The 14,561-nt window shown below is 49.6% G+C and overlaps 1 protein-coding gene across 1 annotated transcript in view; it reads left to right on the top strand.

The window, feature by feature from the left end:
• GNPTAB (N-acetylglucosamine-1-phosphate transferase subunits alpha and beta) overlaps positions 1-14,561 on the top strand; it is a 715,805-nt gene that overhangs the window by 248,666 nt on the left and 452,578 nt on the right. Inside the window, exon 7 of the mRNA XM_086919157.1 lies at positions 7,133-7,267. Coding sequence (XP_086775283.1) covers positions 7,133-7,267 — 135 coding nt within the window. The remainder of the gene's footprint in view (positions 1-7,132; positions 7,268-14,561) is intronic.

Genomic DNA, 14,561 nt, shown 5'->3' with positions numbered 1-14,561 from the left:
TCACGCCCGAGATGTACCGTCAGAGGTTCCGAGACTGCACACGCATCCCGGGTACAACTTGGGTGGACTATGTAACGTACTTTAGCCGAGCTTTCGAAGGCTGGATCAGAGGGAACAACGTCACGACCTACGAGCAGCTGTTCAATCTGATGGTATGGGAGCATCTGTCCAACAATTGCTTCATTGAACTACGCCAACACCTCCTCGACAGCAAGTTAACCGATCCCCGGCAGCTCGCAGCCGAAGCTGACCGGTGGGAGATCACCAGAGTGGGCCGGAATGGGTCCTACGAGCAGAACAGGAACAACAATGGTCACCACCGACCCAGAGGAGGAGGAGGGGGCCAAGGACGAGGAAGAGACAACACTCCGGCCGCCCCCGCTACCAGCACCACCCCCCCGGCCAACCGGGGCAGCACCCCGGCGCGACCGGGGTACAGAGCCAATGTCACGTGTCACCGATGCCAACGAATCGGCCACTATGCAAACGACCCAAGCTGCCCGCAGTATCAGAGTCCAAAACCCCGCCATGTGGCCGCCGCGGCCCTAGGGGAAGAACAGATCTCCGAAGAACAAGAAACAGACGAGCAAGAGTATCAAGAGTGGGAGCCAGCCGCCATGACTCTCGCGTGCCTAGGGGGAAGAGACATGGTCCCGCGGGTCCCCCTACCCGCTAACACCCAGAAGTACAGCCAATGGGTGAGCATCAATGGACAACGGGCCGAAGCCCTTCGGGACACCGGGGCCAGTGTGACAGCCGTCCGCTGTCACCTGGTGACCCCAGAACAATATCTACCGAACATTCTCTGCCCAGTGCGATCAGCCGACAACTCGGAAAGTCTGTGTCGGATGGCCTGCGTCCCCTTTGAGTGGGGAGGGGTCTCCGGCATGTTGAAGGTGACGGTCCGAGACGACGCCCCCGTGGACTGCCTCCTCGGAAATGACCTGGAGAGCTCCCCGTGGGCAGCCGTGGAGCGAAAAGAACACTTGGGGATGTTGGGCGTCCCGGACTGGGCGTGCGTCACCACCCGGTCCATGGCCGCCCGTGCCAACCATCACCCGGAAGAACCAGAATGGCCGGCGCCACCGCCTCCGGTCGCCCCAGCCGAGACCCCCGACCATGACACCCCCCTCGAACCGGCTCAACCTTCCGACCTCGCTAACCTTGACCAGTGGGCCCAAGAGGGGGGACCCACACAAGAACAATTTCGCCAGGAACAGAAGACCTGTCCCTCCCTCGAGGGACTCCGCCAACAAGCGCTCGCCCAAAGCGCAGGGGATACCCCCGGAACTCATTGGGTCTACTGGGACAATGATCTGTTGTACAGCGAGCAACGAATCGCCGAGCTGGGGGCCAACCGAGTACTAGTAGTGCCCCTCCGCTTTAGAGACTTCCTGCTGAACCTGGCCCACGATGTCCCCCTGGCAGGGCACCTGGGACAAGATAAAACCTACAGTCGCCTAGTGACCCACTTCTTCTGGCCCAAAATGAGAAACGATGTGCACCAGCATTGCCGATCTTGCCCCACGTGCCAAGCCAGTGGGAAGAGCGGCCGCAAACTAAAGGCCCCCTTGCAACCTTTTCCAGTAGTCACGACCCCATTTGAGAGGGTCGGAATAGACATTGTGGGACCCCTGGACCCGCGTACAAAACAAGGCCATCGCTTCATTCTGGTGCTAGTGGACCACGCCACCCGCTACCCGGAGGCTGTTCCCCTCCGGACCGTGACAGCCCCAGTGGTCGGCCGGGCCCTGATGGGGATCTTCTCCCGTGTGGGGTTTCCCCGAGAAGTCGTCAGCGACAGAGGCACGAACTTTATCTCTAAATACATGAAATCCCTCTGGCAACAGTGTGGGGTCACCTACCGATTCACGACCCCCTATCACCCCCAAGGGAACGGACTTGTTGAGCGGTTCAACCGCACGCTAAAAGGGATGATCGGGGGATTGGAAGAGCCCCTCCGTCGCCAGTGGGATGTGCTGCTGCCGTGCCTCCTCTTCGCCTACCGAGAGGTCCCACAGAAATCCCTAGGCTTCAGCCCATTCGAACTGCTATATGGGCACCCAGTGCGGGGGCCGCTCAGCCTGATCAAAGAAGGATGGGAGATGCCTCCGGCCAAGAGCCCTCCAGATGTCTTCCGGTACCTCCTCACCCTCCGCAACCAGTCCCGGCGGTTCAGAGACCTAGCAAAAGCCAACCTAGAGGCCAGTCAAGAGGACATGAAAAAATGGTATGACCAGAACGCCTCATCCGTTGAATTCGAGCCGGGGCAACAGGTATGGGTAATGTCCCCCACGGAGCCATGCGCTCTCCAAGACAAATGGACGGGACCCTTCAAGGTAATCGAGCGCAAGGGTCCTGCCACCTATCTGATCGATATGGAGTCCTCCCGGAACCCACTCCGAGTCCTCCACACCAACAGACTGAAACCCCACTTTGCACGAACAGAACTCAGCCTACTGATGGCCACAGACAATGGGGTTGAAGACGACTCCGAGCCTCTCCCTGACCTCCTGCGGACCCAAGAGCAAGACGGCTCCGTGGATGGGGTCCGACTCTCGGAGACCCTCACCGGAGAACAACGCCAAGAGTGCCAAGCCCTCCTGTCACGGTTCGCCAGTCTGTTCTCCCTCACCCCAGGTGTCACTTCCTGGTGTGTGCACGATGTGGACACCGGAGACAGCCCTCCTATCCGCCACCGGGCCTACCGCGTACCTGATCGGGTACGGGCCTGCATCCAGGCGGAAGTGGCTAAGATGCTCACGCTCGGGGTCATCGAGCCCTCGGACAGTCCATGGGCCAGCCCGGTCGTACTGGTCCCCAAAGCAGCCGCCCCCGGAACCACACCAGAACTCCGGTTCTGCGTCGACTACCGGGGCCTGAATGAAGTCACCAGAACGGACGCACATCCCATCCCCCGGGCAGATGAACTGGTCGACCGAATGGGAGCTGCCCGCTACCTCAGCATCTTCGACCTGACAGCAGGTTATTGGCAGATCGGCCTCACACCCCAAGCACAAGAACGTTCTGCCTTCTCCACCCCCGATGGCCACTACCATTTTACGGTCATGCCCTTCGGCATGAAGAATGCCCCAGCGACTTTCCAGCGGCTCGTCAATCAGGTCCTGGCGGGACTCGAAGGGTTCAGCGCCGCCTACCTAGACGACATCGCTGTGTACAGTCACCATTGGACCGAGCACCTCCACCACCTCCGAGCAGTGCTGCAAGCCCTTCAGCGAGCTGGCCTCACGATCAAGGCCAGCAAGTGTCAAATTGGACAAGGATCTGTGACCTACCTCGGACACCAGGTGGGAAGCGGCCTAGTGGCCCCGCTACAGCTAAAAATTGCCGCCATCCAGGACTGGCAGCCCCCTATCACCCAAACCGAAGTACGAGCCTTCCTGGGCCTCACGGGCTATTACCGAAGGTTCGTGAAAGACTATGGTACCATAGTGGGGCCTCTCACCGAACTCACGTCAAAGAATCAGCCCAAGAAGGTGAACTGGACCCCAGAGTGTCAAGCGGCATTCGAACAGTTGAAGGCCGCCATGTGTTCCGCTCCTGTGCTCCAGGCCCCAGACTACAGCCGGGAGTTCGTCGTCCAGACGGACGCCTCCGACCAGGGCATTGGGGCGGTCCTGTCTCAAGTAAACACCGAAGGCCTTGATCAACCGGTGGCCTTCATCAGCCGGAGACTCCTACCACGGGAGCAACGCTGGAGCACCATAGAGAGGGAAGCCTTCGCTGTAGTATGGGCCCTCAAGAAGCTCCGGCCCTACCTTTTTGGCACCCACTTTCGGGTGCAGACCGACCACCGACCCCTGCAGTGGCTGATGCATATGCGGGGGGAAAACCCAAAGTTGCTACGCTGGTCCATCTCCTTACAAGGTATGGACTTCACCGTCGAACACCGGCCTGGGTCAGACCACGCCAACGCGGATGGCCTGTCCCGGTTTTTCCGCCTCGACGAGGAGAGTCCCCAAGAGGATGGGTAACTCTCCCCGCCTTCAGCTGGGGGGGACGCATGTTGGACAGGCCACACGAAGGGCCGCTCTCCCCCGGCTCAACCAGGCCCGAGCCCAGTCACGCAAGTACCACACACCACCATTGCACGTCCTCCGTCCCCTCAGGGACCCCTGCCCTCGAGCACGTTAACCTCGTGGATCCGATCCACTGCCGGCCCACGCGCCCAGCCCGGGCCGCCATCTTGGACACTTCACCACGAGGCCGCCTGGCCCCCGATCGACCTCAACCCGGGGCCTAGCCCGGCCTCAGACATTCCGGCACCACCCTCCACCCAGGAGGTGAGCGGGCTACTTGGCAAGTCAATGGGAGAAAGAGGTGCCGATGGCTCTCCCCCGCCCAGTGCCGCTCGCCCATCGCCTCCCCGGGCGCTGGCTCCACCCCCCTGCTGGGTGTCTGGACTCCCTCATCCCGGACCTCCCGACCTCCAAGTGCGAGGGCCCGGACATCAAAGCACACCAGCCCTATAACTGGGGCAGCTCCAGAGCAGGAAGGCAGTTGTATCTTGGAGTCGAGAGACGTAAAGAGGAACTCATCCTGGACGGACTACTGGCGCTGCCGTAGCTCTGTCCTGTGCACCATCGTCCTGCCTGTTGGCGCTGCCACAGCCGTCGTAACCTTCATCCTTCATCGCCGTCGGGATCTGCTGGCGTGGCCGCGGACCGTTGTAACCGTCATCTTCCACCGGGACCTGCAGGCTCCGCCGCGGACCGTCGTCCTTCCTTCATCCATCTCGGGACCTGCTTGGCTCCTCCACGGCCCGATCATCTAGAACGCCGAGCTCGAGGATTGAGAGCTATTTTGTACTCATTGGTAACTAAGACTGTCCCGCTACCCCTTTCCTCAAAGACTAGAATCGAGGGGACCCCTGAGTCCAGACCTCCTTGTATTATACCAACGTAACCTAAGAATTGCCTATAAAGTCTCGTTAACCTTCAATCTTGTGTGGTGTCCGTCTGTGGGGGGGAAGTTACTTGTCTGTACAGTCGTTGGAGACGGCTCTCCCTGGAGACCTCTCCCCCGTAATCTCGGCCGACCCTCCCGGTCCGTCTAACAATCCCTATCCAGTAGTGCGAAGGCTCACTGAAACTGAGAATTAATGCTACTATGGCTGTGCTGAGAAATAACTTGATAACCAAGATGTGTCACTATCCCACTTGGTGATCTACACATATTTCTCTTAGTATTTTTGCATTCACTCTAGTGCCAGAGTAGAATCTAGAAGCAGTAAAACTGATGTTAAAACTATGACGTTAAAGGCAAGTGACTTTTTTTTCTAAATGGTATTTGTAGATCTCCTTCAAGTGGATTGAAATAACTTTGTTGGTGAATGGTACTGTGGGAGCTGGCTAATTATCAGTCTCAAAGTGGTGGGTTTGTATTTCCCAGTGCAGCTTCTTTGAAAATGTTATATGAAAACACGTTTATGAGAGATCTGTGCCAATATCCTAATGATTATGGTGAAGGTACTCCTGATGGAGAGCTACGCTTCACTTCTAAAGCCTTCATACAAGAATCTGCCTCTCTTGCGCTAAAATGCCTACACTGGCTACCAACCAGAAAGCGCATTATTTTCAAGGCTCTGTGCATCACATTCAAAGACCTCAACAGAACAGGCCCGGAATTTCTTAAGCGGAATTAAGCAGAGTTTCCAATGGTATACTCCGATTAGACCACTGCGGTCTGCCTCAGCAAATAATCTGCCATAATACAAAAAGGCTGTTTGGGGCCGGTAGAAGCTTCTTGGTAGGCACAACCAGACTTTGGAATTCCCTTCCCATGAAATCCCTTCCCCCTTAAACTCAAATATGAAATTGATCTTTAAACGTTCAGGAAGGCGCTCAGATTGTGTCTTTGTAACCAGTAACTGTCCTCAATGCCCACCCTATCTCTCAAGACAGACCAAGGAAAGAAACACTTCACACCCCTAAATAATCTGCAGTGACTTCCAGGGTACTTCCTTAAGGCACTTTGCTGCTGGCAATGAAGGACCAAATGACTCTATAGGACTTTAAATAGTTATAGATGTACATTTTTATCAGGGGCGCAACCTGGCCATAGGAGGAGAATATGCTGTTGAGATGTATTTAATTGTAAAATTTACTTTTCTTTTACTCCTGCTGCACAAAGTTTTCATAATCTACCCATGTGGTGTTTACAAACTTTTTGAACATTAGTGGGCACTCAATAACTGATGGAAAAGGTGTTTTAGTTGCATAAATGAGCATAGAATATCATTTAAATGAAATAGTCATCCCAGGCTTTTGTTTTAAACTTATATTTTAAATGTGTACTTTACAAACCATTTGTTGCAAATCCCCCATGGCCTCTATAGCAAGAGCAACTGTACAGTCCAAACTCACCCACTCCAATATTCTACATATGCAATACACATAAAGTTCTTCCTTGGAAACCCATAGTTCAAATAAAGTGCCAGAATTTCTGTATGATCAACTGTTAAGTGCTGTGATTAATCTATATTGGTTTCTTTTTCTTCTTGAATCCAGTCGAACCGACTAACTTTGTTGTGTAACTGGTATGGATCCACGTAGAGTTGAGACATAATGCATCCCTATCCGCCTTCAGTTAAACCATAAAATGAGCATTCCCAAATAGGAGTCAAAGAAAATCCATAAAGAGATAAACGTAATCTCCAGCATTTTGCTTTGTGGGGCAAATTCCCTATTATTCCAAATCTACAGTTGCAGCATTTTCTTTTTTTATAGCCACCCTTTTGAACACCTCTTAGAGATGAGTGTATGCATACCTTAAGATACTTTGTGGGATAATTAAGGCCTGGATTCCGCAATCTAAGTTCAAATGGCATTTTAGGGCTGCTTTTTCTGAAAAATACCATGTATGCGGTTTTGTGTTTAGAGATAAAAAATAAAACAAGAGGATAAGATAATTGGTGTAGGTTACTACACAGTATAAAACCTTTGATCCCTCTGCCAATTATATTGCAAAATTACTTTCTGTTTTTTGTGTTGGATTTCAAGACCCAAGTGATTTTCCTTTTTTAACCATGGTGAGTCTGGTAAATGTATGTTCATGAGGGAACATCACATCTAATATCGCGGCACTGATATTACTCTTTTTTTTCTTGTAGACTACTGACAAAGAAGCTCCTGGTTTAGTCTTAATGCAAGACTTGGCATTCCTCACAGGATTTCCCGCAACATTCAAAGAAACTGAACAACTGAGAGCAAAACTACCGGATAATCTGTCCTCAAAAATCAAACTTGTGAGTATGGTTCATAGCTCTTCAAATTGACAGTATATTATAGCTATGCTGTTGATTTGGTTGTTACCAGGGTATTACTCAGCTCATGTTTCCATCAATAGTGCACATTAGACATAACTATAGTACTTGCATATAGACCACATTCTCCAAGCAATACAGTTGAATTGGCATTGTCACCTACACAACACATCCACATAATCTGGGAAAAAACGGCTCGATACATACCCGCATAGGCCGAGCATGTTAAGTCAGACACCTCTTCAGCATAAAACAAACTGCAGTGTTCTTACACCCCCACATCAGTGCAGCTGATATCCACACATTTCCACAATCGGGTTTAGCCGGCTACTATTCAAATGAATTCAACTAGCTATACATTTGTCTTCTCTTATTTAATCAACCGCTGCCAGAATAACCCTCCTCTAACAGTATGAAACACAACCACATACAATGTCTGCAGGCCACTTTGACTCCAGCCAACAAGTACCTCAGAGTCATAACACAGAAAACTAGACAATGAAAGTGTTGCTTGACCATTCAGATTAACAGAGCAGTTCTACATGTATTCAATTTCACTCTCCCTCGTTAAGTATTTCCTTGTCAATGTACAGCATATGGGGATCCTCCGGTTGTTGTTAGTACATTGTTTTCTTTTTTCAATAATTATCAGTTTTAAAAGAGGATTCAAAACATTTAGGGTGTTGTTCCTTCTTTAAAATGACAAACATATTTTCTTTTCGAAGTATGGCATTATTTTATCCCCAGTCACTCTTCTTTGATAGGCTTGAGATGTCAGGCAGGAAAGATGGTTGAAAACTTTGCAAGGCAATTTAGTAAAGAGGACGCCTAATCACATTTAAGGATCCATTCTTACCATGGCCCCTGTTATGAATGGTTAGCTTTCCTACCTCACTCCTCTTTCTTCTTCTTCTGAAGGGATTGGTGCTGTCTTTTATGAGCTAATCTGGGTGCACCAATTGAGTTATTTTTGTTATGGGTGTACTTTTTTGTAAGCATTGATATTCCCCACTGCTGTTTCACTCTGGTTTGAAGGCGCTTCTTGTTTGGGTCACATATTGGTATTTGACCACCAGAGCCTGAACTTGCAGACAGCGGAATCGCCATAAAATTCCTATCTTCATCATGTTCAACGCTGTCTTTGAAAGAAATTCTGAAAAGGTCCTTGCTCTTTTAGGAGAAGTCTTTGAGATTTATACTGCCAGGAAGTTCCATTTGTTGTTGTATGGATCTTGAAGAAAAGGAAAAGTAAATCTGTTCGAGGCATATGAGCTGTAGATCATATACTTGTGCATAGATCGCCATCTGATGTTGGGCTCGGATGTTTGCACTTTGTTTTTGTCTTGGAGGAAGTCTTTGTAGTTACAAGGTAGGTGACTCCTCCTTAGGACAATAGTGCGCATGGGCATCAACTCCATCTCCAGATTTGTTTGTTTCCGCCATCGGGTTCGGATGTGTATTGCTGCGCTCCGGGTCGGTATCGTCTTCGAACCTTTTCGACAGTATTGTTTCAATCATGGGATCCCCCTTCGACGCACATCGTTGAAATCCAACAACTTCGATCGGGAGCTTCGACGCGTGCCGCAAGGCCTACCTCCGCTGACCACGCCAGCAGTAGATGGAACGGACTCCATTTAAAAAAATGCCCCGGGTGTGGTGCTAAATTTTCACACACAGATCTACACGAGGTCTGTAATCTGTACCTATCCCCAGAGCACGAAGAAAGTAGTTGCGAGGCCTGTCGATCATTCCGATTGAAGAAGACGATTCATGACAGTCGGGCTCGACGTCACGGGGGGAGACGCAGCACTAGCCCGGTGCCGGACATCTTCTGAGAAGAGTGCGAGTCCCATCAGCACAGCGCCGAACAAGAGGAAGAAATCTCCTTGTCTGAAGCCGACGACTCCGACATGGAAGAAGACTCGCACATCACTCCAGGTCAACAAACTTCGAGTAACAAGCACAGGTCACCGAAAAACCCACGAAGGCTCCGGTATTACCTTCGCCCTCGAACCTAGGGAAACACCAAAAACATGGTTCAGATGCCCCTGCTTTGAAACCGAAAGACAAAGTCTCTGGCTCTGGTTCGAGCCGTCCCCACGGTACCAAAACACCATCTCCGGCACCGAAAACTGGGCCCGATGCTTCGATACCGGCACCAAAGTCATCTTCGGCACCGAAAGACTCCGACCCGAAATCTCATAAACCAAGGATTTCGGATCCGGCAATACTTAAGCCCAAATCTTGGGAGCCGAAAACAAAAGATATGCCTTTGGATCCAAAACCTAAAGACAAACCTTCAGAACCGAAAGTAACAAAAGACACGCCTTTACACAAAGCTTCGGAGCATAAACAACGTGCACCAAAGGATTCATAACAGAAAAAACAAACCACTCCTCTTAAGGATTCAGAGACTATCCATAAAATACCCTCTGAAAGAACTAAAGAAAAGGACATACCAGCTAAAGAACTTCGCTTACAAGAGTCAATGGACCCCAAGCAGAAGAGACTGCATATTGATCCAACAACTGGACATCTTGTAGCAACCCTTCCTAAGAAACGGGACATTTCAGAGGAATACCATATACCTCTCAAAAAGAAGGACATGGGTACTAACCCCTCTCCCCCCTTACATTCCACTCTCTCCTTCACCTATTAATCCTAACTTACTAATGTCTCCATAAAACTCACCACCACCACCTCATTTCTCCCCTAAAGCACATGAAAATAATGACACTGATGACAATGGGGATGGGGACAGGGACGGGGATGGGGATAATGACCATCACACCATACCACAGGACCCAGATCCATGGAACGATTATTATAAAGTCTCAGATAATAGTAATGATCCAGACCTATATCTCTCCAGACCATCATCACCTGATGATAAGATTGGATTTGCACATCTTATCAATAGGGCTGCTATATCATGGAGTGGAATTACACACTGACCCACTAGAGGAGGATTTCCTTATGGAAACATTCGCTCTATCCAAAAATCTTCTAATACATTGCTAATTCTAAAAAGCTTGCTAAAGTACACTAATAAAGTATTCAAGGACCCACTTAGAGCAATAATACTCACCCCAAGAGTTGATACAAGAGTTGATAAAAAATATAAAGCTGCTACTACTGACCCAGATTATATTAAAGGTCAAGTGCCCCTGGACTACCTTGTTGTATCTAATGCCCGCAAGCGAGCCAATTCACAAGCCACAGGCGACACCCCCTCCTCCTTATAAGGCGTCAACGCTTATAGATGGACAGTTGAGTCGAACGTATTGCGTCACAGGCCGCTAATAGTTGGCGTATTGCCAACGCTCAAGCCCTTCTAGCATGCTATGACAGAGCGCACTTTGACGAACTAGAAAAGCTAATACAGCATTTAAAAGATCAATACAAGGGTAAAGCCAACGACCTCATTCAAGAGGGTACATTAATTACAAACACCTCTATAAAATGTGCACTAGATCCCATTAGGCCTCAATAAAGCATCCCGTGCCATTAACACCAGCATCTTGCTACACCGCCGTGCTTGGCTTCGAATCTCCGGATTCAAGCAAGAGGTGCTATACTAAACCAGCCGTTTGACCGACAACATCTTTTTGGACTAAATGTATTTTTCTCATTTGAAAAAAATGAAGAAAGATACAGAAACTGCCAAATTTATGGGAGCCCTAAAACTACCCTCTAACAGAGGCTCCTTTCATCGCTCCTTTTATAGGGGTGGCTCCAAAATAATGTCATCAGAGAATACCTCCTCTACTTACAACAAGCATTAGAAATGCAATAGGTCTCGCAGCATTAGAGTTAGTGCTTTTAGAATTGTTTATGGGTTTTTTGTTGTAAATCTTTAGCATTTTTGTTTCCTGTAGCCAATGCTAAAGAATTACAAATAAAAAAAGCCATAAACAATTCTAAAAGCTCTAACTAAAAATCCTCCGAGACCTATTGCACTGTGTGAGGGTGAGGGGTTGAGGGTGAGTGAGGGTGAGGGTGAGTGAGGGTGAGTGAGGGGTTGAGGGTGAGTGAGGGGTTGAGGGTGAGTGAGGGGGTGAGGGTGAGTGAGGGGGTGAGGGTGAGTGAGGGTGAGGGTGAGTGAGGGTGAATGTGAGTTAGCGTGAGGGGTTGAGGGTGGGTGAGGGTGAGTGAGGATGAGTGAGGGTGAGTGAGGATGAGTGAGGGGTTGAGGGTGAGTGAGGGTGGGTGAGTGAGGGTGGGTGAGTGAGGGTGGGTGAGTGAGGGTGGGTGAGGGTGAGTGAGGGTGAGTGAGGGTGAGTGAGGGTGAGTGAGGGTGAGTGAGGGTGAGTGAGGGTGAGTGAGGGGTTGAGGGTGAGGTGTTTTGCTTATATTAAAAAGACTAATCTCGTAGAAAAGGGCAAAAACTAAAATAAAAGACTTGACATGCATATTGTTATATTCCCTATCAACAAATGCTTAGCCTTACAACCTTTAAGTTTAGAGATTTTAAGCAATCAGTATTTGTTAATTAAAGTTTGTATTCTGCATTGCGATGCTGTATATATGAAGCGATTAAGAGGCAAACAAATGGAAAATGCAAACATTCCCAGGATAATCCCTAGTGTGTCTTTTGAGCCAGCTACGGTGCTAGGGTGCCTTTTCTTCCATTGATTTCTGTTGATTTTACTGCCTCCCTCGTGAACGTGCAGTCACGGATGCACGTTATAATGCCTAGCCACAGTTTAGGCTTTAGCACATGGTAATTAACCAAATTTACTTGGTGGAAGAGGTTATCTTGAATCTGATTAATTCTTGACAATAATCCAGGAACTTGACTAGCTGAACGATTGACACTGTTTTTAAGGTCTGGCCTGGAGACAACCTTAGCTCTCTTTTTATCCTCATATAGTACAAAATCATACACAAATAGTAAATACATGTATACAACAAGCAACACGAGGGAGAAATGTTGGTGGTAGTTAAAGCAGGGCAGAGGGTGGGATGGTGTGGCAGGGAGTAGGAAAGCAAGCAGATACAGCTGGGAGGAAGCGAGATGTGAGGGAGGAGGGAAGGCAACACAAGCAACGGCAGGAGTGAATTAGGGACTATGCTTGGTTGCTGAAAGGTAAAGCAGGAGAGAGGGGCTAGAGGGGCTGGAGGAGAGGGACGAGGATCAGCTTGTGTTTTAAGCCGATCCTAGTTAGTTTGCAGGCAATAAATAAGGATCAGCTGAAATTACAAGCGCTACTGAAACACACACTCTCCCCTACCCAGTCAACAGTCATTTTACTGGGGACTGATACCCTTTACCTGTCAACAGTGTAAGGACACTGACCTGCAAAAACAGCAGCAGAATTTCGAAAATACGTCCAGTCTTTGAAAAGTTTGTAGCGCACATCAGGGATGTAAACGTGGTAACGAGCAGGAGACAGTGTGCTATGAAGCTCGCAAACCCGCTCTCACTGATATGGCGCAACTGCTTCCCAGTAAGCAACCTCATGTCTGACTATTTAAATATCTGAAATATAGTGATAACAATGCGTATTTGGGAGGCTGCACACAGGCTGTGCGCCGAGTGGGAGAAAAGGGCTGTGGGAGGGAAACAGAGAGCAGGGGCAGGCGAGAACTCAGAGAAGGTAAGAAAAGAAGCAAAAAAAAGAAAAAAATCGAAAAATACCTTCTCTCTCCTATGCAGCACTGATATCAGGAGCGTTAACCATAAAGCGTGCGAGGCGCAGGAGGCAGGAAACTAATATGAATTTTAAACAAGGAGGGGGCAAGCTGCGAGGAGGCGGTAGTGGGGTGAGGGTTGTCAGACAGGAGCATGATGGGGCCCCGTGAGTGATTGTAAGGGAGGGGTAGGGGGATGGAGAGTAGAGAGTGGGGAGTAGGAGCCGGATAATTACAAAACATAGAAAGTGAAACCAGAGCAGCGCGAAAAAGAATGCTTTGTACACCACGAAATGAAAACAAGCAGAATGGGTGCAAGAGCAAATTGGGTGCTGTGCTGAAACATAAAGCACATGCCAAGGATATAGCTGTGTTACTGGTAGCAGGAAAAATTAAGAGGCAGATGGAGTAGACATCCGCGACAGCGATGGGCGGAAAGCAACTATGGGACAATGTAAGAGGCGACAAAAGACTGTAAGGCACTCCAGGGGGTTGTAAGAGGCCACAGAAGGTTGGAAAAGATTGAGAGACCATGAAACACTGGAAGTCGCAAAAAGAGACTGTGAAAGAGTGGCAGAGCGGGTGGGAGAGATACGCTTAATGAGGGCGGGTGAAGGGGGTGGAACTGGGCGAGCAAGTAACACGGCGGGCAGGGGAGGGGGCGGAGTCCTTGGCCCCGTGGTGTTCTAGGGTACAGGTTAAGAAACACTGACTGAATCCATAAAAACAAAAGCATCTTTAAGTATTATCCAAGTTTCCGTCCTTTTAAGCACATTTCTGCGATAATAATGTCAAATACCATCTGATCGCTAGTTTATTTTACTTACAGACAGAAGGCATAGTGAGCCTGCGTACAAGAATGTAAACGAACAGTGAAAAAGTACGCAATTTAAATAAAAGATAATATCAGTGCAGCTTCACTTAAAAGCAAACCCAGAGCCTTAATGGACTTTCAAACTTAACATCGAGGAGTGTGAACAAATACGAGGCTGACTATCCGGTTTTTCAGGTGCATACAATTTGTGCATAGGGCAACTCTTAAAACAAGAGGGTCGTTCCGAGGAGGCAGATTGTGATGAAGTGCAGCAGAGGGACGGGAAGCTTGCTTCGAAAACAGGAAGACGGAAGGAAGAGAGGGGAGGGGGAGGAGAAATGCGACACGGCGGGAGGGGGCGGGCAGGGGAGGGGGCGGAGAGGGGAGAGGTGCGACACGGCAGGAAGACGAAAGGAAGAGAGGGGAGGGGGAGGAGAAATGCGACACGGCGGGAGGGGGCGGAGGGGTAAACAAAGACGGACGTGCACGCGCCCGTGACTTTTAAGGTCAATGCGCATGCGCATAAGCTCAATGCGCATGCGCATTGACCTTAAATTTATCGTGCACTGCAAGGAATCGCCACGATTCCTTGCAGTGTGGATAAAGAGTGGATAACTCGCAATAGTCTCGCTTTGCTCGATGCGCATGCGCATCGACAAAAGGCGAGACCTAAAAACCAAAATCAACCTTTCTCCTCCTGAAGATAATATCGAGGAAGATAAAGAGGAAACAACAATAAGGGAAGAGGCAAAAATAATTCCACCCGCACTTCCCCTGCAACCAGGCAGTGACTCTTCCCCCCCCCTGTTACCCCCCTGACCATTCCGC

The sequence above is a fragment of the Lissotriton vulgaris genome, chromosome 1_1 (genome assembly GCF_964263255.1).
Source record: "Lissotriton vulgaris chromosome 1_1, aLisVul1.2, whole genome shotgun sequence".
Classification (NCBI taxonomy): Eukaryota; Metazoa; Chordata; class Amphibia; order Caudata; family Salamandridae; genus Lissotriton; species Lissotriton vulgaris.
This window is presented reverse-complemented; position numbering and strand designations above follow the sequence as displayed.